Source organism: Oryctolagus cuniculus, chromosome 2 (genome assembly GCF_964237555.1).
Source record: "Oryctolagus cuniculus chromosome 2, mOryCun1.1, whole genome shotgun sequence".
Taxonomy (NCBI): Eukaryota; Metazoa; Chordata; class Mammalia; order Lagomorpha; family Leporidae; genus Oryctolagus; species Oryctolagus cuniculus.
In genome coordinates, this window is record NC_091433.1 from 33,141,073 (window position 1) to 33,164,679 (window position 23,607).

Sequence of the window (23,607 nt, forward strand, 5' to 3'; positions counted from 1 at the left end):
ATACTCTGAAATATGCTGTTTGATGTATTTTGTCTGTTGTGGGAAAGTAAGTCTGAAGTATTACTCATTCTGTTTTGGCCTGAATAGAAATTCAAGACATTATGTGTTTTTGGTATTTTGAGATCCCTGACAATTCTCATGCGGTTGTAAGACACAGAGAGATCCTATCTACCTGGCTTCCCCCACTGATAACTTTACACTACACTGTCAGCCAGGCTGCTATCATCGCTATGAGAAACTTCAGAACGTTTGTGGAAAATGTGTATTATGGAAAAATATGTGTGGATTTCAATTTTTTCAGCAGCCTAAGCTAATACTAGCTAGTTATCACATATCAATAGGATTCAGTTTGAGGCACTAAGAAGGATAACACATCAGGTTGAAAAGAGCCCTTATCAGAGCAACATGAATTCTATTAAACTTGGTGTAAGAACTAACATCAAACTGATGTTTAACTTGGTTAGAAGAATGGTGAAATCACTGATGCTGTATGAAACACTTAGGGGACAGTGCCCCAAATCAGTCTACAAATGTTTAGCTAATTTAGAGAAGTGCTGAGACATTGATGAAGATACAGCCTACAGCCACAGCCCATCCATATCAGTTTGCAAGGGAAAAATTTTTCTTGTTCGTGTCCTAATTGAATGGGACCAACAATTAACAGCAGAAATAATAGCCAACGCCATAGACACCTCAGTTGGTTTAGCTGGCACAATCTGACTGACAAAGTGGAGCACCCTTTCTCCTCAGTGGGGGCCAACACTGTTGCACCCAGATCAGCTGCAGATGAGAATACAGCTTTTCAAGGAAATTCTAAACAATTGGGGTCAAGAACCTGAAGCATGTCTTTGAAGAAGTATAACAGGAGATGAAGCATGGCTTTACCAGAAGGATCCTGAAGAAAAAGCATCAGAGCAATGGCTACCAGAGGAGGAAGTGCCGAGTCAGAGCAAAGGCAGGCTGGTCAAGAGCATAGGTCGGCAGCTCACTAGGCCTTGCGGCGCTGGCACCCCGGGTTCTAGTCCCGGTCGGGGCGCCGGATTCTTTCCTGGTTGCCCCTCTTCCAGGCCAGCTCTCTGCTGTGGCCCAGGAGTGCAGTGGAGGATGGCCCAAGTCCTTGGCCCTGCACCCCATGGGAGACCAGGAGAAGCACCTGGCTCCCGGCTTCCGATCAGCGCGGTGCGCTGGCCGCAGCAGCCATTGGAGGGTAAACCAACGATAAAGGAAGACCTCTCTCTCTCTCTCTCTTTCTCTCACTGTCCACTCTGCCTGTCAAAACAAAAAACAACAACAACAAAAAAAGGTCATGGCAGCATTTTGAGAAGCTGGCCAAAACTTTAGCAGAAAAATGCCCAGAAAACTTCACCACAGAGGCCTCCTCCACCGTGACAGTGTTCCTGCTGACTCCTGGGATTGAACAATGGCAGTTTTGCAACAGTTTCAATGGGAAGTTCGGCATCCACCTTACAGTTCTAATTTACCTCTTTGTGACATCTTTTTGTTTCTTAATCTTAAAAAAAAAAAAAGCTTAAGGGCACCCATTTTTCTTCTGTTAATAATTTAAAAAAGACTCGCTGACATAGTTAAATTCCCGAGACCTTCTGTTCTGGTTTTCTTTAAAGATTTTATTTATTTATTTATTTATTATTTATTTATTTATTTTGAGAGAGTTACAGAGAAAGGGAGAGATTTTCCATCTGCTGGTTCATTCCCTGGATGGCCTCAATGGCCAGGGCTGAGCCAGGCTTAACTCAGGAGCTTCATCTGGCTTTCCTACTTGGGTGGCAGGGAGCTGGATCAGAAGTAGGGCAGCTGGGACACAAACTGGTGCCCATATGGGTGCTGGCATTGCAGGCGGCCGCTTTACCTGTTGTGCCAGAACACTGGCCCCTAAGACCTTCAGCTCTAGAGATGAGCTACATGGCTGGTATCATCACTTAGAAAATGTTTCGAGCTTGATGGGTTTATATTGAGAAATAGTTACCTACTTCTATTTTCATCATTTGATTCCACTTTTCCACAAACATTTTGAAGTTCCCTTGTACTGTGAAGATGCAGAACAATTCTATCCCCACAAGGATCTCTCATGTTGTTCATTTACAAGCCATTCCTACTTCCCTCTTTCTACCCCATCCTTAATGTCTGCTAGTGAATAGTGTGTTCTCTCTTTCTATAATTTTGCCATTTCAGTAATATAATCAATGGAGTAATATAGTATACAACCTTTTGGGATAGCCTTTTTTATCTACCCATCATACTTCTCTGGAGATAATCTAGGTTGTCTATATCAATTGTTTGTTTCTTTTTATTGCTGAAAAATGGTCCATGGTATGGATGCAACAGTTTGTTTATTAACCCATTATAGGATGTCTGGATTGACTGCTAAATAGTTTCTTTTGGGGTGATGTAATTTTTTTATTTTATTTTTTATAACTAATTTCAGCTTGCTCTAGCCTTTTTTTATATGAAGATTGATTGATTGATTTGAAAAAGTTACACTGAGAGAGAAGGGGAGGCAGAGAGAGAGAGAGGTGTTCCATTCACTGACTCACTCCCCAAATGGTTGCAATGGCCAGAACTGCACCCATCCAAAGCCAGGAGCCAGGAACTTCTTCCAGGTCTCCCATGTGGTTGTGAGGGCCCAAAAGACTTGGGCCATCTTCTACTGCTTTCCCAGGCCACAGCAGAGAGCTGGATCAGAAATGGAGCAGCTGGGAATTGAACCAGCGCCCATATTGATGCCAGCACTCTAGGCAGCAGCTTTACCACTACGCCATAGCGCTGGCCCTGATGTAATGTTTTTAAATTGGTGGTGATCAATTGTCATACAATTGTATACTAAAACCATGGATTGAAGAGATTGAATTGCATGGTATGTGAATTATATCTCAATAAAGCTGTGAATTAAAAACTAAGCAAGTATAGGCATCTTAAAATATGAATCAGTTTGGCATATTTGTCTATTTCTCATTTCTCTATTTTGTCCCACTGATTGATTTTTCTGTCCTTCCAGTATCACTCAGTTTTGATTACCTATTTTAAAATGTCTTCAAATTGGATAGATTAATTTCCACTTTATCTATTTTTAAAATTGCTTTAGCTCCTCTAGTACCTTTGTAATTCCATATAAATTTTAGAATAATCTTGTCTATATCTATAAAAAATGTTCTTGAAATTTTTATTGGAATGTATGTGAGCTGGGGAGAATTAATATTTGCTGTGCTAAGTTTTCTAATTCATGAACATAGTATGCCACTCCAATTGGTTAAATCTATGATTTCTTTTATTAGTGATTTGTAGATTTCAGCATATAAGTCCTGTGTATATTTTTGTTAAGTTTATATCCAAGTATTCCCATTTCTTAGTGATTGTAAAAATATTGTGTTTTTAATTTTGCTGTCTAAATGTTCTTTGCCACCATATAGCAATAGTTGAATATAACAGGTAAGTTTTTGTTTTTAATTTTAAATTAACTTTATTAACAGCAAAAAAATGTTTGAGGTAATGTGTTTTGAAAGTTACTCTTAAACAGGGAGAGTTTTCCAGCAAGTACCAAATCTAAAAATGTTAGAATTAATAGACTTGAATCACATGTGCGGTCTCACTTATTTTCATAGGTCTTTACCTTTCACATGTACTAAATTATTATTCCTAAACTTCTCCTTCATTAGAAATATGATTTTCTCTTAAAATTAGAAAGTATGTTTAAATGCTGGGAGCTGGCGCTGTGGCATAGCAAATAAAGCTGCTGCCTTCAATGCTTGCATCCCATTTGGGTGCCAGCTTGAATCCCAGCTGCTCTACTTCCGATCCAGCTCTCTGCTGTGGCCTGGGATAGCAGTAGAAGATGGCCCAAGTGCTTGGGCCCCTGCACCCGTGTGGGAGACCCCGAAGAAGCTCCTGGCTTTGGATGGGCACAGCTCTAGCCGTTGCAGCCATCTGAGGAGTGGAAGACCTCTCTGCCTCTGCCTGTAACTCTGTCTTTCAAATAAATACGTAAATCTTTATATATATATATATATACACACACACACACACATACATATAACGTATATATATATGTATTTATATATATATATAATCTTTTAAATTAAATGCTGAAAGTCAGTATTTTGTGCCCACTTCTTATATTTCTATGACTGTATTTTTATGTTTGCTTTAGACTGGTGTCATTCAGTATTTCTACATTGAAGACTGGCAATTTGTTAATGATTATCGACATCCTGTGGGTGTGAAAAAGCTTTTTCCTGACCCAAATGGAACAAGATTAGTTTTCATTGATGAAAATAGTGATGGATTTGTCTACTGTCCCGTAAGTCTGGAAAATTTTTCAGTGTTTCAATGTCTGTATTCTAAAACTTCATTACAACATGAAAGTTTTTTTTTTTTAATTTATGTCTCATATAAAATTTTCTCTTAAATAGTGCCAAGGATTGTATTACTTTGCCATCATCTTTTGATATCATGCTTGTGGCTGATTTTCACAACTCTTCATGTCAAGAAAACTTTTCCCATTAGTCTGCGATTTTTATAGTGTCAGTCCCAGAGAGATTTTTAATGGAAAGATAGCTATTGTGTTCTATATCACTTAGAACTTTATCATGTATGACGTAATACAGTAATTGCAATGCACCTTCCTATACAACTTTTTCTCTGTGTGTGCAGTAAGTTTTAGAAGGCAGGGGTTACACCCTGTGTTTTCTACCCACTTTAATTGACTCCTCTTTCCTTAAGGGGCCTGAACACAAGGGAAAGGTAATTTTGTACTAGATGATTAAAAGTGAACGGGCCTGGGGCCTGCATTGCGGTATAGCAGGTTAAGCCGCAACCTGCAATGCCAGCGTTCTATATAGGTGCCTTTCAAGTCCCAGCTGCTCCACTTCTGATCCAACCCCCTGTAATGCACCTGGGAAAGCAGAAGATGGCCCAAGTGCTTGTCTCCACGTGGGAGACCTGGAAAAAACTCCTGGCTCCTGGCCCTTCCCAGCTGTTGCAGCCATTTGAGGAGTGAACCCTTGGATGGAAGATCTGTCAGTCTGTCTCTCCCTCCCTCCCTATCTCTGCCTTTCACATAAATTAATCTTTAAAAAAAAAAGGAGGGAGGCCCCATTTCAAAAGGCAGTTACTCCCAGCTTTAAGCATCTTCAGCTTTTTTGAAAATAGATTTAGAAAAAGGAAATATTATGTTTTTATATTATTTGCCATGCTTGAGTTTTGCATTGATGTTTGAAATCCAGTTAAGGTTTCTGTCTAGTTAAAGTTCTTGGTTGTCATGCACAGCTTGGCAGCTACGCTCGGGCCCATCCTTAATAACCCTCCCAGCTATGTGTGTGTTTCCTCCAGTAACCGCGCAGTGCAAGCAGCTTTTCCTTCTGTGCTGCATTTTGCTTGATGGGAAGACTGGTTTCTTCTCCTTTCTCTTTGTTTTTTTCTTCCCTTTCCTTTCTTTCTCTGATAAACATTACATGCTTCCGTGGGTGCACCTGGATTACTTATTATCAGATTTCTAATGTGCCAGTTCTTACTTAGCCCATTGCTCTCCCAAGCATAAAACAAATGAGGAGGAAGGACATAAGCATGAAGAGAACCTCAGATTCCTTCTACTTAATATGCAGATGCCATCCTGTCCGAGTCTCCCTTCTGTAACAGATACTTACTAAAGCTGCCTTGCTTTTCCCACGTGGGTTCACCACTAGAGACTGCTGCTTGGACAGGAAGCAGGTCGGAGGGTAAAGCAAGTATCTCTGAGGAATTAGTCAGACCTAAGGAGTGACTTGAGGGAAAGTGAAGAGAGAAACCAACGCTCAACAAGTTGATACCATTTTTTTCTTCCTCCTTTTACAGTTCTTTTTCTTGATCATTTCTGTTAAGAAGCTTTCAATCTGATTGAGTTCCCGGTTTCCCTATCCAAAATGGAGACCGTTCTGAAACCTAACTTTGTAGGGTTGTTCGATAAAAATTAAATGGGATGATGCATGTAAGCTTTTAGCACAGTGTTTGCCATATAATAAGTGCTCAACAAAATGGTTATGTTTTTTAAATAAATTCTGAGCCGGTCCAGGGGCACTGGAGTAGTCATGTAGGTAACCTGGAAGTCGGTATAACATAGTGGCTGAAACAGACTCTAGAGCCACACTGCATGGGCTCAAATCCTCGTTCCTCAGCTTAGGAGATGTGTGACCTGGGGCAGATTTCTCTGTGCTTTAGTTCTTTCATCTCCAAAAAGGGAATAATGATAATAGTACCTGTCTTGTAGAGGCTAAGGTTAGAATTAAGTGAAGTAACATAGATTAGGCACATTTTAGTGCTCAATTGCTAAATGTGCAGATTAAAATAGTGACTGCTATATTAGACAACACAGCTTGATAGTATTAGCTATTATTTGCAGACATTTTTAATTTAATTCTTATTTTCAAAGGAAGATACAATAGGAAGGAGGCTAGTATTTCTCAGTTCTCCATTTGGGATATGTATATATAAATATAAGCCTATCTGCCTGAGTACATAGGAATTATAAGGATTAATTTTTTTAACAACTTACATTACTATAATAGTACATTTGTATGTGTTGGAATGCATAAAGAAGTTTTTTGAAATAAAACATTCCCAGTTTGATTTACTTAATGTCAAATCGAAGATGAATTATTTTCTGCTTCCTAATACTCAGTATTAAAGTTTTTCTACACAAAAGCATATTCATTTTACATTTCTGTCATTTTCAGTAGTTTCAACATTGTTTTCTTAACTTGTGTCATTTTAGATCAGACCCTTGATTTGCAAATAACTACAGTTTTTTCAAGCTAGCCCTAGTATAAGAAGGGGAAAAGGAACTTCCCTTCCCATTGGAGTGACGTTAGGTTAAAGATGGGTTGGCAAGCTAGGCCTGCTGTGACTGCAAAGCTGATTGTTCTAGGGCAAATGAAAATCATTTCAGTACAGACACGGGAGCAAATCTGTAAATCCTGTTTTGTAGGTTAATGATGCTACCTACGAGATCCCAGATTTTTCACCAACCATTAAAGGTGTTCTTTGGGAAAACTGGCCATTGGATAAAGGTGTATTTATTGCTTATGATGATGATAAGGTATACACTTACGTCTTTCACAAGGATACCATACAAGGTACTTACTGTTTTGTACATTTGTCAATAAATGAATTTCCGTTGCAATGAAATAAAATCATCATTCTTTGATGTTTATGCTACGTGTTCGCTTTCAGCATTAAGATATGTGTTTTATAATATAGGATCCAAGGTTATTTTGGCTGGTGGCACCAAAGTTCCCTTCTCTCATAAACCTTTGCTGTTGTATAATGGAGAGTTGACCTGCCAGACACAAAGTGGGAAAATAAACAACATCTACCTTAGCACCCATAGCTTTCTTGAAAGCTTGAAAGATGCGGGGCCTAATGAACTGAGACAAATGCTGGCACAGACTTTAATGCTAAAAAGGTAGGGGTTTAAACTCTTCTCTTAGCTTTTGTGATTTGAAGGTCAAATCTTATTAAACAGATGGCAATAATAGTTCTTTCCTTGTTTATTTCATAGGGCTTGGTGAGACCCAGATAAGATAATAGATATAAAAATGTGTATAGATTCCATAGCAACTGCTATTGTCAGGCATTATTGTTATGGGCTCCTACTACAGGAATAGCCACTCAGAACCAAATAGCCAGGTTATTGTGAAAGTCCAGCCTAATTATTTCAGCAGTATCTTTTATCAAGTTTGGTTTTCGCCTTGCTTGACATATCCTTCTGCTTTTTTTCTCTTGTCTCTTAGGGCCCCTGTGAATTCCTTTGTCGTGCTCATTCTTCTGAGTTCTCTTAAACTGTTCCTTGGGTCCAGGAGCTCCCTCCTTGTCTTCTTGCTGTATTTATTCTTCCGAAGTGGGTCTCCTCTGTTTAACATGCCTTCAGTACCATCCACAGGGGACTGACTCCAAAGTCTGTGTTTCTAACTTAAATCTATGTTTCCAACTCCACCGGAAGCGCATGACTCCTCAAACTCACCCTGTCTAAAAGTAAATTTGCTGATGTACCTGGTCCCTCTTTTCCCCTTTCTGACTGATGAGGCGCGCACAGGCAAAAGTACACGCTCTCCCCCTCCTGTGTTCCCGCATCTGAACCCAGGCCCTCACCTAGGAGTGATAACCACTTCCTGTTTTCTTTACCAAGAGCCCATCACAGTCCTATGTCTTCTCCACACAAAGGAATCTGATCCTGTCACTCCACTGAGGATCATTCAGTGACTTTTCATTGCTTCCAGGAGAAAAACCTACACTCCTCAGAGATCTAACATCCCAAAGATGACATTTCACAATGTAACACCAGCCCCAGCTGTCCTGACTCATCACCTCTCTGTCACTTCTGCTGGCTGCTCCAATAGTATTTTTTTCCAGGACTGTAAGCCTGGGCACATTCTGTTTCCTCTTCCTGGAAGGACCTTCCCTGCCTCCAAAAGTGGTAGCTCCTATTCTTCGCCATCCCACACAGCCTCTTCTGCCACAAGACGCCTTCCCCACTCCGCACCATCTGAGGCCTTCCCAACTGGGGTCCTTCTGATGAGTGGCCTCAGGGCCAGGATGCGGTATAGAGTGAGCTTCCTGCTGTGTGGCTCAACTAGTCTGAAAGTATCTAAGCCTCACTTTCCTCATTTGCAAAGAAGAAATAACAGTAACATCTGACGCATAGGGTTGTTAGGAATAGTCTAGTCAAAGGATTTATGCAAAACACTTAGCACAAAGATTGTCAGCACTGTTGCGTCTGTCATAGTGTGTTACAGTCATTTGTTTGTTCACCTGTCTCCCACCATCCCAATTATAAACTGCCGTGTGTTTGCTTTTTGGATTTTGGTTCTGAGCGTGGTTCCAGGCACATAACAAGTGCTCAGTAAGTGTTTGTGGGATGGGGAAATGGATGGGTGAAGAGATCACTGGATAGATGATGAAAAGACTGATGTAATAGGTTCCCTAGTTTATAGGTACCATAAAAAGATTTCATTAGCATATATTGCCAGGTATTCAACCGGAGGTTGGCAATCTGTCCATTATAGGGCTGTAGGGTCTCTGTCACAGCTACTCACACTGGCCGTGGTGGTGCAGAAGCAGCCATGGACAGTCCATGAGTGTGTTGACATAGAGTGTTCCACCCATGTTCTGTTTACAATAGACAGGCAGCTGACTGGACTTGGCTCACGGGCTATAGTTTGCTGATCCCTTTTTAAAGCTTCTAAATTTATAGGATTAGAGTACCAATTTTATTTATTTAAATGAAAAATAATTTTCACCTATGTGTAAAATAAGTAAGTAGAATTAGTTGTTTACTTGTTAATTGGGGAGTACTACTTACCAAGAATAAATTCAGATCAATAAAAGAAATTCAAGAATAAATATTGAGGTGTACAAAAAGAGAAGAAAGTTTATATATAATTTTTATTACTTGCAAATGATAATTGTTAAGAAAGATCTTGCAAAATTTATCTGGAGTATATTATGTTATATATAGCTTTAACATTGCCTTGTAGGTAGCAAGTAGAACTCTCTAAATCTGTGTCCTGAAATCCCAGGTTTTCTGATGCTTGGGTCCTGTGCAAGCGTCTGAATAATCATGATGCCTGGAATGAGTTGGCCAGGGCCTGTCTGCTTCACATGGAAGTTGAGTTTGCAATCCGTGTTTATCGGTCGATAGGAAATGTTGGCATAGTGATGTCCCTGGAACAGATTAAGGTAAACTGCGTCTTATGAAAATTATCAGTAAGCTTTCAATCTTATTCAGATATTTTAAATTTCCACAGTTAGTCTTACCTCAGTCTTAATAAACAGCTGAGTCTTTCCTCATCACAGCTGTTTTGTTTTGTAGGGAATAGAGGACCACAATCTTCTGGCAGGACACCTCTCCATGTTTACTAATGACTTCAACCAGGCCCAGGACCTGTATCTGGCATCCAGCTGTCCCATCGCTGCCCTAGAGGTAGGGCAGCAAACGCACCAGCGGCAGAGGGCACCCCGAGGGTCCGCCTCTTGGTGGGGCTTCTGTTCTTCCCCGCTCCTCAGGTGTCCACGTTCAGCTCCAAGAACCCCTAAATACTCAGTCACTTTTAAGGTGTTTTCATTCTCCATTCTGGGGAGACACAGGAGGCAGGAGATTATCACTTCAGCAAATCATTTAAAGTCCGGATGTGCCCAAAGAGAATAGAGGGTGTAACCCACAAAAATGTGAACAAAGTGCAATAGCTAACATTTGTTCAATAGTCACATATCCCGGCATTTTTCTAAGCACTTGGCATTTATTATCTCCCTTAACCCTCACAATATCTTATGGTATAATACTGTTAGTTTTTCAGTTTTCCAAATAGAAAAACTGAGGCACTTTTACTTATTATATGAAATTCCCTTGTGTGTATGAAGAGGTGAGTCAAGAACAGTTTTGAGGGGTGAGCATTGCAGGTCGGGGATGAGAACCTAGTTCAAGAACCGGGAAGAAAATGTAGCAATGTAGACTAGCAATTGAGAGCATGGACTTCAGAGCTGGACATGCCTGCGTTCAAACACCAGCTCTCTGTAACCTGGGACAAGTTACTTCATCTTTCTCACCCCACAGCCCACTTCTTTAAAGTGGGGATAGCAGTATCCCACAGGGTGGCTGTAAATATTATAAAGTGGGAGTTTTGGACAGACATCTGGCCTAACAGGTAGGGTGCCAGTGAAGAGGCCTGTGTCCCATATTGGTGTCCCTGGGTTTGATGCCCGCCTCTGGCTCCTGACTCCAGGTTCCTGCTAATGCAGACCTTGGGAGGCAGCAGTGATGGCTCAAATGGTTGGGTTTCTGCCCCACGTGTAGAAGACCTGGATGGAATTCATAGCTTCAGCACCCTGGCCTGGCCCAGGGCCATTGCAGGCCTTTGAGGAGTGGACCCTATGTGGAACTATCTCCCCCCTCCTCAAAATTAAAATAAATAAAACAAAGATGGGAGTTAGTTCTTTTAGCACAGAATCTGATCAAAAGACACAAAAATGGTAACTATTACTGATTCCACCTGAAACATTTCTACAACTACATAGAAGCGATTGTTTTGAAAACATTTGTTGTGAATTTCACATCTTTGTTTTTTCAAATTGTACAAATATTCACTTTAAATTTTTAAACAAATTTTAAGAAAACATTAGGCCGGTGCCACCGCTCACATGGCTAATCCTCCGCCTGCGGCACCAGCACTCCAGGTGTTAGTCCCGGTCAGGGCGCCGGATTCTGTCCCGGTTGCTCCTCTTCCAGGCCAGCTCTCTGCTGTGGCCCAGGAAGGCGGTGGAGGATGGCCCAGGTGCTTGGGCCCTGCACCCACATGGAAGACCAGGAGGAAGCACCTGGCTCCTGCCTTCGGATCAGCGCAGTGCGCGGGCATCAGTATTCACTGAGGTAGGAACATCAGGATGAGTGAGGAGAAAAACGTGATCCTGGCTGTCCTGCATTTACCTGTGGACACTTGTCAAGTGCCAGTAGACTAGTAAAGGATATGTCCTAGTAGCCCTGTGTCCCACACTAGCCGTGGAACCTTGTGTACAGAACTAGCCCCTCTTTGCCTCAGTTTCTGGATCTCTGAAATGGGGTACAAGAATAGTTCATTGCAAAACAGTAGTTGTGAAATTTAAATAAGCTAATGCCTTAGAAAATACGTGGCAGAGGGCAAGCACTTAAACAATGTTAGCTGTTCTTAATTCTTTACAAACTGTGAATAAAGTGAGGATGAACTTTAAAACATTCTTTAATGATTAAATTATATTTGGGGTTATGTGCCAGGCACTGATAGAAGTCCACAGGGACCAGGAAGAAAGAAACTTTGTTTTACGCTTTCTATCATTCGTGTTGCAGTACAGCTTCAGAGTTTCTGAAACAGTGACATCAATATCTACAGCGAAGTGTTTTCCGGCTTTTTAAAATTATCATCTCTCCCAGATGAAAATCTAAATTTGTTTGGATTAATTTTGGTTTAGTGTCTCCCTGCTGAGAAAAAACTTAGAAAGAATAAGATTTTGCTTGGTAGAACTGGATTTTGGAGGACTCTGAACATCGTGATAACTGTAGTGTCTTTGCCCCCGTGGAGCTGTCCCCACCATTGAGAACACATGCTATAGCAGTACGGCATCCTTGTAAACACCAAGTTTCATTATTTAAATGAAAAGCTTTTATAAAATATGCGACTTTGAAAAAAAATCAGTTCTTTCAAAATTAAGATTTTTGTCGTCTTAACAGATGAGAAGAGATTTACAGCATTGGGACAGTGCTTTACAACTGGCAAAGCGTTTGGCCCCAGACCAAATACCATTTATATCTAAAGAATATGCTATTCAGCTGGAATTCACGTAAGTCCTTGTCTTTATACGTAGGTAATTACTGCCCATCTTCAGTTCTAAATTACAATTAATCATAAGGCCTTCCACTGATTGAAGAATTGCTTTTTAGGGAGAAAAAATATATACTAATTATACATCCAGGAATGTTTTATCTGACATCTGATTATGTATTATCACATCGTTTATCCACTTGGGCTTCTCAGCATCAAAATCCAAGTTTGGATTTAAGCCTTTTCTACATTTAGAGTCTGAATGTGGTTTTGAATCACAATTGGTAGTCAACAGTTAGGCAAAACATCTGGGGGACACCCTGCCATATTCATTGCCTGTGCTCAAGATTGACCTCTTTTAATACTGAGGATTTTCATTTGTGCTGCCAAAACAGGATACTTGAAATGGGATCATTTATAAAGAGGAAACTTCTCACAGTTCTGGAGGCTGAGAAGTCTAAGAGCCAGGCACCAGCATCGGGTCAGGGCCTTCTTCCTTCATTGTAACATGGTAGGAGGCAGAAGGGCAAAGGCTGCCGAGTGCTACCTTTTAATCACCTCTGTAAGTCCCCACCTCCTCACACCATCCATTAGTGATTAAGTTTCAACCTGTGTATTTAGGGGAGACACAGACATTCTGTGGGGAGCAACTGAGACTAGACTAAGTTACTGGAATTAAGACTTATTCTATGCATCTGCTCTCCCACAATATGGCGCTGGGGAGGAGTAAACTTCTACGCAGCTGCCTCTCGCCAATTTGACTGATAACCTGCAGGAGCTGATCCTGCTCCTGATTGGAGGAGAGCAGCGTGCTTGGCGTGTGGGTAGCAGAGTTGGGATTGGTGGAAGAGGACTATAAAGGAGGAGAGAGACAACATGCACCGGGAACATCTGAAGGAACACCTGAGGAACATCTGAGCAGCCCCCGAGAGAGCCGGCCGGCGGTGTGCCGCTCCTCCTCGGAAGCGGGGAAAGCGGGAAGGGCCGAGCAGACAAAAGAACAGCGCAGGATCCAATGTCGTTCCTCCGCGAGATGGGGGAGCGACAACATTCAAGCAATAGCAATCTTCATCTTCTGCTTGCTCAAAATTGTAGGTTTTTTAAAAAAATTTAATTGCATACGAATGAAAGAGAATGTTGAGAGGCAAGCCAAGATTTCACAGGAGGATGTTCAGTGTTGAGTAATAACTCTGTGATGCATGAATAGACTTCACAAATCTCTCCTGCCTTTGGAAATTCCATCATCTAAGGAGCTGAGAATTTTTGGGTGTTCATAATTGCAAGGCCATCCTAATTGTCTTAATAGTCTTAATTGGAAGACTGTATATTTTTATTTCAGTGCTACATAAAAGTGTAATTTCAGAGGCATTGAGCATCCAGTTTTAAGTTAACATTCAGCTATGGTTAATGCCACTATTATAAGCACTTACAGAGACTATACATGAGTAACTATAAATTGGCACACATTTGTGCAGTGGCAACTATCTCACAACTGGATAATCTGACATTTATTATAAGATATAATCCAAGTTTTTTCAAAATATTACAATATGGAAAAATATTGACCTTGATAACCAAATTGATTCTAAACAGACATTTTTACATAGTTTCAGCTTACTTTCTTCTAGACTTTGATTCATTGAGAATATTGACAAATTATACTTATAGGAATTATTCTGTCAGAAAGTACTGCTTCATTTCGCATGAGGATACCCTATTTTTTTTTTGACAGGCAGAGTGGACAGTGAGAGAGAGAGACAGAGAGAAAGGTCTTCCTTTTACCGTTGGTTCACCCCCCAAGTGGCCGCTACTGCCGGTGTGTTGTGGCCGGTGTGCTGCGCCAATCCGAAGCCAGGAGCCAGGTGCTTCCTCCTGGTCTCCCATGCAGGTGCAGGGCCCTAGGACCTGGGCCATCCTCCACTGCACTCCCGGGCCACAGCAGAGAGCTGGCCTGGAAGAGGAGCAACCGGTTCAGAATCCAGCTCCCAAACTGGGACTAGAACCTGCGGTGCCGGCGCCACAGGTGGAGGATTAGCATAGTGAGCCACGGCGCCAGCCGAGGATACCCTATTTTAAAGTTTCTAATCTGCAGATAGAAACTTTTTGGGAGATTTTCTCTCTTACTCAGTTTTGATTTGAATTTGCCATGTTGGAATCGTTGCACATGACACAGGAGACAAAGCCACATTGCCTTGGCATTCCATCTTCATCCTGAGGATGTACAAAACTAATGTGCCAGAGAAAAAAGGTGATCTAACACCTCTCTACAAACCAGACTGTCCACAAGACTTTTATTTTTACTTCTCTCAGGGGAATTGGAGCTTTTTTAGCAAAGTCTCAAGCTTCATCTCACTAACTCAGAGGACATAAGGTCAGTTGGGAACTTGCGCATTGTTGTTGTACGTGATGGTAGTGGTGATGGTGGTTTTACCCTTTCCACTCAACACTTGACCATGAAACCACCAGTTTCCAATGCTTTCACTGCTGCTTGTATGTAGGCACTTCAACCCTGAGCGAAAACATCTTGGCACCCAACAATAGAAGAGTTTGCCTTGTGGTAACAGAGACTAATTTCGTGATAATTCATCAAGATCAAATCTTCAGTAGTCACTAGCTACTGATTTTGATGCCTAAGGCCCTGGGCCTTGTCTCAGTTCAACAGTCTGCTTATGCATCCAAGACCATGACCGAGGTCCAAGTGAGATCAGTCTGTCAAGTCTAGAAGAGATGTAGCTGTCCAGTGTGAGATGAGATCAATAATCCAGACACATAGAAGAGTTCCAAGTAAAATAATAATCAAACTTATAGGGGCAGACATTTGGCACAGTGGTTAAAACACTGCTTGGAATGCTTACATCCCATATCCAAGTGCTTGGGTTGAACTACTGGCTCCACTTCCAATTTCAGCTTTCTGCTAATGTGTATCCTGGGAGGCATCGGGTAATGGCCCAGATACTGAGTCTCTGCCATCCCTGTGAGAGGCCCAGATTGAGTTCCTGGCTCTGGCTCAGTCCTGGCCCAGCCCTCACTGTTGCAGAAATGTATGTGTCTGTCTCTGTCTCCATCTTTCAAGTAAATAAAATGTTTAATTAAATAAAACTAGTCAGCTGACACACAACAATGAAAATTCCAAAATCTTAATTTAATGCCTTCTAATTGAGCTTTCCCAAGGAGAACCTCAAGCTCTTAAAGGAGGACTGTGATTCCTGTTGTCAGGAGACATTCCTAGGAGAGTTGATGTAATTTGACACAAACATTAGAAATTTCCACTCCGGGATATTGCTGACTGAAGCCCTGGGCTGGTACTGTGGTCTGGATATGGTCTGAATGTGTTAGCCGAGGACACATGTGTTAGAAGCTTGATCCTCTGGACCATGATACTGAGAAGTGATGTTGAACCTGTGAGAGATAGGGCCTCTTGCATGCTAGACAGGTCGCTGAGAGCTCTGCCCTTGGAAGGAATTAATGTAGTTCTCCTAGGACCCCAGCTGGCTCCTAAGAGAGGAATTGTTATAAAAGAGCAAGCGTGGCTCCTCCCGTCTATGGCTTCCTTTCTCGCGTGTGATTTCTCCGCCTTGTGTGCGCTTCCACTGTTGATGCTGTAGCCTGGCCAAGAGGGCCCTCAACAGAGGCCAAATCAATGGGACTGCCCAGTCTTGGACTTTTAGCCTCCCGCACTGTGGGCTAAAAAAAATTCTGTGCAAATTACCAAGCTTCGGGTGTTTCAATATCACAGCAAAAAAGACTAATACAGCTGACAAAACAGAGTTCTTAATCAGCAGAACAACTTTTCTTCCGGGAACTTCCTTGTATATCAGTAGATGAAGAAACTGAAGTTGAGTGACTTGCTGTCTTAGTCAACTTTCCATTACCACAGCAAATACCTGAGAGGAGCTTCTGAGGCGGAAGGAGTCTTGTTTCGCTTACACTTCGGGAAGTTTGCAGTCCAAGAATGGGCATCCTATTAGTCTGGAGGATGATGAGGATGGTGAGGATTGTGGTACACGTGTGAGGTAGGAAGCAAGAAAGAGCAGCTAGGCCCAGCGTGGCCTTTCTAACTGACCCCTGCATGTGAACTACCCTTCCAGCATGCAACCCTGGTGGACCTACTTCCTGGATATCTTAATTGTGTCAAGTCTCCACCTTTAACGTGTCAGCCATTATCATCAGTCCATTATCCCTTAATGTAAGACATTATGTTTTAAATGCCTGCATGCCTTGGGGGAGTCAAATCCCATTCAACACTTGCCTAAGCTAATAAAGCAGAGCCAGAGCTGATCTCAAAAGATACCATTTTCAGAGCTGATTGTTAGGGAGGAGATGGTTTCTCAGGGAAGGTGGACCTCAAAGAATGCCCTAGCAAACCATTATAACTCATTCTGTCTTAAATAATGAGAAGAAACTGTGATAATAAATGTCTTCTAGCTGTGCAATTCTGTGTTAGCTTCGGTCATGGCAGCAGGAAGTGTTATTTAACTCGGTGTAAGACCCAGGCCTGTGTTACTCCCATGTAATTCTCGGTGTGGTCTCCATTTCTACTTTCTAAGACACAGCAACCCAGATTCTCCCAATACCAGTGCATATACTTCTTATAAATACTGGGACTTGGGGAAAAGCACTGGCTTATATGGTCACATGATTGTCATTTAGTGCCCCAAAGGAAATAATAAACAAAAATGGCCCATAAAGTTTAATGCAGCTCTCCCCCCCCCACCAAATGCCTAGTGTACCACACAGTAAGTACCTTATACTGTAGCATAACCCAGTTGCATATTTTCAAAATCATTAAATAATGATGGGCTCCACTTTGAAAGAAATATTTCATCTGTGTTGTATATCACATCTTTTGTGAACTTAAACAACTCAACATCTCTTAAAATAATTATTTTAAATCTTGTATATGTAAAGTACTTAAATTTTATTTAAACTTTTCTTCCAGGGGTGATTATGTAAATGCTTTGGCACATTATGAGAAAGGAATAACGGGTGATAACAAGGTAACCTTGAATAAGATCTACACCATTATGTTTGGGTTTGTTTTCAGCTTCATTTTAAAAACCCTAGTGCTATTTGCTTGTACAAGAATTTATTCATTATCTAGCAAGCAGGTCTCTTTCTTTTTTTTTTTTTTTTCAGTTCATTAGCAAGTTTACAAGAACACTAATGGTATTTCAAAATATTTGTGGAAAAATGGAGTTAAACATGTTTATTTTGATGCAAAAAATTTTGAAACTATGCATGGTTTTTTCATAATACACATTTTCCATGAACTTTTTGAAGACCTTTATGGTTATGGTTAAATCATTTTAAAACAATTTGAACTCTTAAACTTGAGGATGACAATGTTTTTATCAATCTGAAAAAGAAATGTTTTCCCTTTCATCCTAAATATGAACTTCTAATTCACATTAAAAGTAAAATTTTTAACCCATCGCACTTATTGGCCAATATGATTCCCTAAGGGAATAGATGAAAAAAAAAAAAAAACAAAACTATGGGGGTTGTTGCTGTGGCATAGGGGGTAAAGCTGCTGCCTGCAGTGCCAGCATCCCATATGGGTGCCAGTTCGAGTCCCAGCTAATGTGCCTAGGAAAGTAGTGGAAGATGGCCCAAGTCCTTGGGTCCCTGCACCCACGTGGGAGACCCAGAAGAAGCTCCTGGCTTTGGATCAGTCCAGCTCCGGCTGTTGTCCATTTGGGGAGTGAATGATTGGATGGAAGACCTCTCTTTCTGCCTTTGCCTCTGCCTCTTTGCCTTTCAAATAGATAAATAAATCTTTTAAAAAAAACTATGGTCCATCCAAACAGCGAAGTATTAGAAGATCTTACAGATTAAAACAGATTCACATGTATTTATGTGGAAAGCAAAATGCTGCTGTGTACAGTTGTGGATAATTGGTTGAGTTTTGCTTGATGAATAGAAATAAGTAATTTTCTTAAATACATATTTGTCATACACCAACTGATTTTCATAAGGTCGTTTGTTCTTTTTAAAAGCTTCAGTAACCAATTTGAAAATGAATTTCCAGTCTATAAAAATTCATTCTGCCACTTCATTTCTTATACTACTGTATCTTTTTCCAATTTTTAAATTTTATTTGGAAGGCAGAGAAACAGAAGGCGGCAGGCAGAGATCTTCCATCTCTGTTTCACTCCCCAGATGCCCATGGCAGCTAGGGCTGGGCCAGGTGAAAACCAGGAGTCAGGAACTCAAGCCAGGTCTCCCATGTGAGTGGCAGGGACCCTAGTACGTGAGCCGTCACCACTACACATTAACAGGAAGCTGGAGTCGGAAACAGAGTTAGAACCCAAACCTGTGGACTCCAGGTGGCAACCTAAGCTCTGTGGCAGACACCCACCACGACATACTGTTTCTTTTCAAATGAGCTTTGAAAGCATGTACCACTGAGCTCCTGATTTTTCCATCCCATAATTTTAGCTCAGAAAGCTATATTTTATAGTAAATTGAGGTTTTTAAGTTAATGTCTTATAAAGGTTGAAAACCTTTTTATTTTCTGCCTAAATCTCGATTTGTTACAGAATTAACACAAATTCATTATATTTGATTCTTTTTCTTTTTAAGATTTACTTATTATTTGAAAGGCAGACTTACAGAGGCAGAGAGAGAGAGAGATGTCTTCCATCCATTGGTTCACTCCCCAAATGGCTGCAATGGCCAGAGCTGGGCCCATCAAACCAGGAGCCAGATTCTTCCACGTGGGTGCAGGAGCCCAAGGACTTTGGCCACCCTCTACTGCTTTCCCAAGCCATAGCAGAGAGCTGGATCGGAAGTGGAGCAGCCAGGACTTGAACCAGTGCCCATATGGGATGCTGGCACTGCAGGCTGGGGCTTTAACCTGCTGCACTACAGCGCCCACCCCGATATTCAATTCTTTTAATTCACGGATGTATGCTGACATGAAAAGGGAGAATCTTGTTCTCTCTCCTTCACTCACACCACTTAATGGTAACTGCTGTGAATGAGTTTACATATTTCCATCCAGAATATCTACTCAACATGCAGATATGTATGCACTGTGAATTTGCATTAAATGTGAACTCATTGATTTCCATTCATTTGGCAGAGTTTACTTGAGTATCCAATCTGTGCAAAGCAATTATTTTGCTTTCATTATAGCCTTTCCAAATTAATAAATATGTGAATCTGTTAAGAGCGTCTAAGAGTCTATCATTTGTGTGTAGCTTAATTTTTTCATTCACTCCCTTATTGACTTAGTTATAAGGATTTTTTTTCCTATTATCAGAAATATCACAGAGGCAGGTGTTTGGCACAGCAGTTAGGATGCCTCTTTGGGATGACCACATCCAGTGCCCAGCTTTGAGTCCTTGCTACTCTACTTCCAGTCCAGCTCCCTGCTAACGCACCTGGGAGAGAGCAAATGATGACTCATGTACATGGGTCCTACTACCCATGTTGGTGACCTGGATAAGAATTCCTGTCTCCTGGCTTCAGCCTGGCCCAGCCCCAGCTGTAACAGGCCTTTGAGGAATGAAGCAGCAGATAGAAGATCTCTTTGTCTCTGTATCAAATACAATGAAAATAAAGAAATATTGAAAGTACTACAGGCACTACAAATAACATAGCTACCTAGTACGTGTATCTTTAGCTATTAAAGGTAGTATTTCTAAAAGATATGTTCTTATGAGATTTTTAGATCTTAATGTATGCTTTTAATTATTGCTAAACTGCTCTCAAAAAGAAGCTGTAGTAATTCATTCACCTATTAGTTATGTGTTTAATAGTGTTTATTTCACATATTCTCAACAATACTGAATGTTGTTAGTCATTTTACCTCCACCAAGCTGATAAGCAAAAATTACATTTTATGCGTATTTGATTATTAGTGAAGTTTAGCATGTTTTTCTTTATTCATTGGCAATTGTATTTTTATAAGAATTGGCTGATCATATTCTTTGCCTGTACATCAGTTGAGTTTGACATTTTCTTTGTTTGACTATATGTATTTTAGTTCATTATTTATGCTGTCAAATATAGTAACCACCAGCTACATGTATCTATTTAAATTAAATAAGGGATAAGCATTTAACATAGCTGTTAAGACACCATTTGGAATGCCCACATCATCTATCATGGTACCTGGGTTCATTACTCAGCTCCAGCTTCCTGCAGGTGCATACCCTGGGAGGCAGCAGGTCGCTGGCTAAAATAACTGGGTCCCTGCACCCATGTGGGAGACTAGCTTCAGTTCTGGCTCTTGGCTTCAACCTGAACAATCCCTGACTGTTGCACACATTTGGGAATAATCCAGAAAATAAGAAATATTTCTTGCTGTCTCTCTCAAATAAATAAAATAAATAATTGGTTTCTTAAAAAGAATGGATTAATTCAGCCAAATTGAATTAAGATTCAGCTGCTGTGATACACTAGCAGTGTTTCAGATGCCCAGAAGCTAGTGTGACAGCCACCATACTAGACAGGGTAAATATGGAACATTCTTCCCTCGCAGGAAAGTTCTCCTGAACAAGCTGCTGTAGGTAACGGGAATTCTGACGCTCCATTTTACTAGTACAGATTAGAGATTTCATTGAAAAGATTTCTAGTTGCCCTTGTTATTTTTAATGAGTTAAACAATTCTGAATAAATAGTTTGTTTTATCATGTTTTGTAGAGAAATCTTCAACTTGATGATAAATTATATTTCTCCTAATTTTATTTGTAGCTTTTATGCTATGTAGCCACTATATTACTTCTTACATAAAATTTTATGCAGGAGGTCATAGAACTGTGATCTTAAGCATAAAAGTTCTAGACTTTGGTGGAAAAAAATGTAACTTTGTAATAGCTGCTTTTTATTTTTAAAAAAGAGTCCATATTCTTTCAAAATCATGAGACTTACCTGAAGAGAGAAAAATGAAAGGAAACTGTCACCTCTGGGTCATTTTAGATGGCATTAATTGTTCCCCCTGAAACCTGTCACGGTCAGTGAGGGTCTGATTGTTGGCATTGGCCTCGTGCTTGCAGGAACATGATGAAGTGTGTCTGGCGGGAGTGGCCCAGATGTCTATAAGAATGGGGGACATTCGCCGTGGGGTCAACCAAGCCCTCGCACACCCGAGCCGCGTCCTTAAAAGAGACTGTGGAGCTATACTGGAGAGCATGAAGGTATTCTCTGTGCAGAAATACTCCTGTGGTCTCAGACAGCATCACTTTCCTATTTTAATAATCCCACGTTCTATTAGCAATTTTCAGAAGCAGCCCAGCTGTACGAGAAAGGTCTCTACTACGACAAAGCTGCATCCGTTTACATCCGCTGTAAGAACTGGTAAGAGCTGAACATCCTGTAGGTTTCAGTTGGGGAAATCTCTAATCAGAAAAATTACTGGGGAAAAAATATTAAACATCTTATTGTCCCAAAAGACTGAAGGGACCAGCTTTCAGTATCTTTTCCTTGAAGGGTGGTGGTTGAGCAAACTCAATTAGATCTCTTTTACCTATCGGAGTCGAGGTTTCTGAAAGATCCCCATAACTGGTTTGGGAATCCTGAAGACTGACATGTGGTTGTAGGAGGTTACTTGGGAGTGAGTGCAGTGCTGACAGTATTCTCCCAAATCTGCCTTGCTAGGGTAAAAGTCGGCGAGCTTCTGCCCCATGTTTCTTCTCCCAAGATCCACTTGCAATATGCCAAAGCTAAAGAAGCCGATGGAAGGTTTGTGCAATTTCTCAAATTTATGCAGATATAAAATGATGTTGGCTTTATAAATTAACCACTGATCCTTTCAACACTCTAAGAAAGGCAAAACAGAGAAAAATAGAAAACCTTGCTGTGTGCCCCTCACTAGCCTGAAGTGCCAGACCAGGGCTGTCTTCCTGCACCTCAATCTTTCCTGTATGTATGCAAATAGGCTCCCACTCTCTCTTTGTGTGCGTGTGTTTTAAATACTAGAAGTTGGTAATTTTTTATATAATATGGCATGAAAATTAAGTTAAAGAATCATTTTATTTAAAGATTTATTTATTTGCAAGTCAGAGTTACAGAGAGAGGAGAGGCAGAGAGAGAGAGAGAGGTCTTCCATCCGATGGTTCACCCTTCAGATGGCCTCAACGGCTGGAGTTGCGCCGATCTGAAGCCAGGAGCTTCTTCCAGGTCTCCCACGCCATCTTCCACTGCCCTCCCAGGCCATAGCGGAGAGCTGGATCGGAAGAGGAGCAGCCGGGTCTTGAACCGGCGCCCACATGGGATGCCGGCGCTTCAGGCCAGGGCATTAAGCCACTACGCCACAGCGCCGGCCCCAAAGAATCATTTGATTAAGAAGGACAATTTAAGGATGCAGAGGAAAAGAAAAGGGAGGAGGCATGAATTCTGCCCTGTGGTTGCACTACTTAAGCCCCAAAACAGCATTAAACATAGCCATGGATGGTTACTACCTTAAAGATACAGAGGTCTCCTACCACTTAGAAGAGACTCCAAGACACCAAGAAAATGGGCTTAAAGAAAAGAAGACAAGTTGCAGAGGAGGAAATACAATTACAAAACTGTATTTTGTGTAAACCTGAAAAAGTTTTACCTAACGGTATTAAAACAACCTATCACATTTGGAAAGATTTGTTTTAAACTAATATCATACTGTCAAATGCCCTTATTATGCATGACTGATGGAAGTATAAATTTACGTAGCCTTTAGAGTGACTTGGAAATATCTACTATGAAACTTTTAAACCTTTTAGAAAAGAAGTGTTGGGCAACAGAGGTAGACACTAAAATGTCTTCCTGAGATAGAAACAGCTGGAGAGCTAGTTGGATCCAAATGGAAGTCCTGAGCTCCATCTAGAGGTCGACAAAGAGATTTTATTGGTCACCATGAAGCTGTATCTGTAATTGTGGAAAATGTTTGTATTTTCTGTGTTTTCTAGGATAATCCTATATCAGTAATATGACATTCCCACTCAGGAAGAAAAAAATAGAATGTATAAAATTGTATGCTTTTGACTGGTTTAAGAAAATACTATTTAATATTGATGTTGTACTGTTGGCTTATCAACCCCCTTAAAAAAAACATAGTGAAATGGTTCCTGGTATTTCTGATGAAGAAAAATAAGCAATAAAATAGAAAAGTGTCCCAAACGTTTACTGATATTTTGAGTGTTAAGAATGTTTTGGGACCGGTGCCGCGGCTCACTAGGCTAATCCTCTGCCTGCGGCACTGGCACCCCAGGTTCTAGTCCCGGTCAGGGCGCCAGATTCTGTTCCAGTTGCTCCTCTTCCAGTGCAGCTCTCTGCTGTGGCCCGGGAA

At 41.0% G+C, this 23,607-nt stretch overlaps 1 protein-coding gene across 2 annotated transcripts in view; it reads left to right on the forward strand.

The window, feature by feature from the left end:
- Positions 1-23,607, forward strand: part of WDR19 (WD repeat domain 19) — an 89,796-nt gene that overhangs the window by 39,082 nt on the left and 27,107 nt on the right. For both annotated transcript variants that reach the window (XM_008275097.4, XM_051842452.2), the window contains exons 15-24: positions 4,163-4,312; positions 6,974-7,121; positions 7,246-7,450; positions 9,564-9,723; positions 9,857-9,967; positions 12,245-12,354; positions 17,275-17,332; positions 21,338-21,478; positions 21,556-21,638; positions 21,939-22,022. In XM_008275097.4, coding sequence (XP_008273319.1) covers positions 4,163-4,312; positions 6,974-7,121; positions 7,246-7,450; positions 9,564-9,723; positions 9,857-9,967; positions 12,245-12,354; positions 17,275-17,332; positions 21,338-21,478; positions 21,556-21,638; positions 21,939-22,022 — 1,250 coding nt within the window. The remainder of the gene's footprint in view (positions 1-4,162; positions 4,313-6,973; positions 7,122-7,245; positions 7,451-9,563; positions 9,724-9,856; positions 9,968-12,244; positions 12,355-17,274; positions 17,333-21,337; positions 21,479-21,555; positions 21,639-21,938; positions 22,023-23,607) is intronic.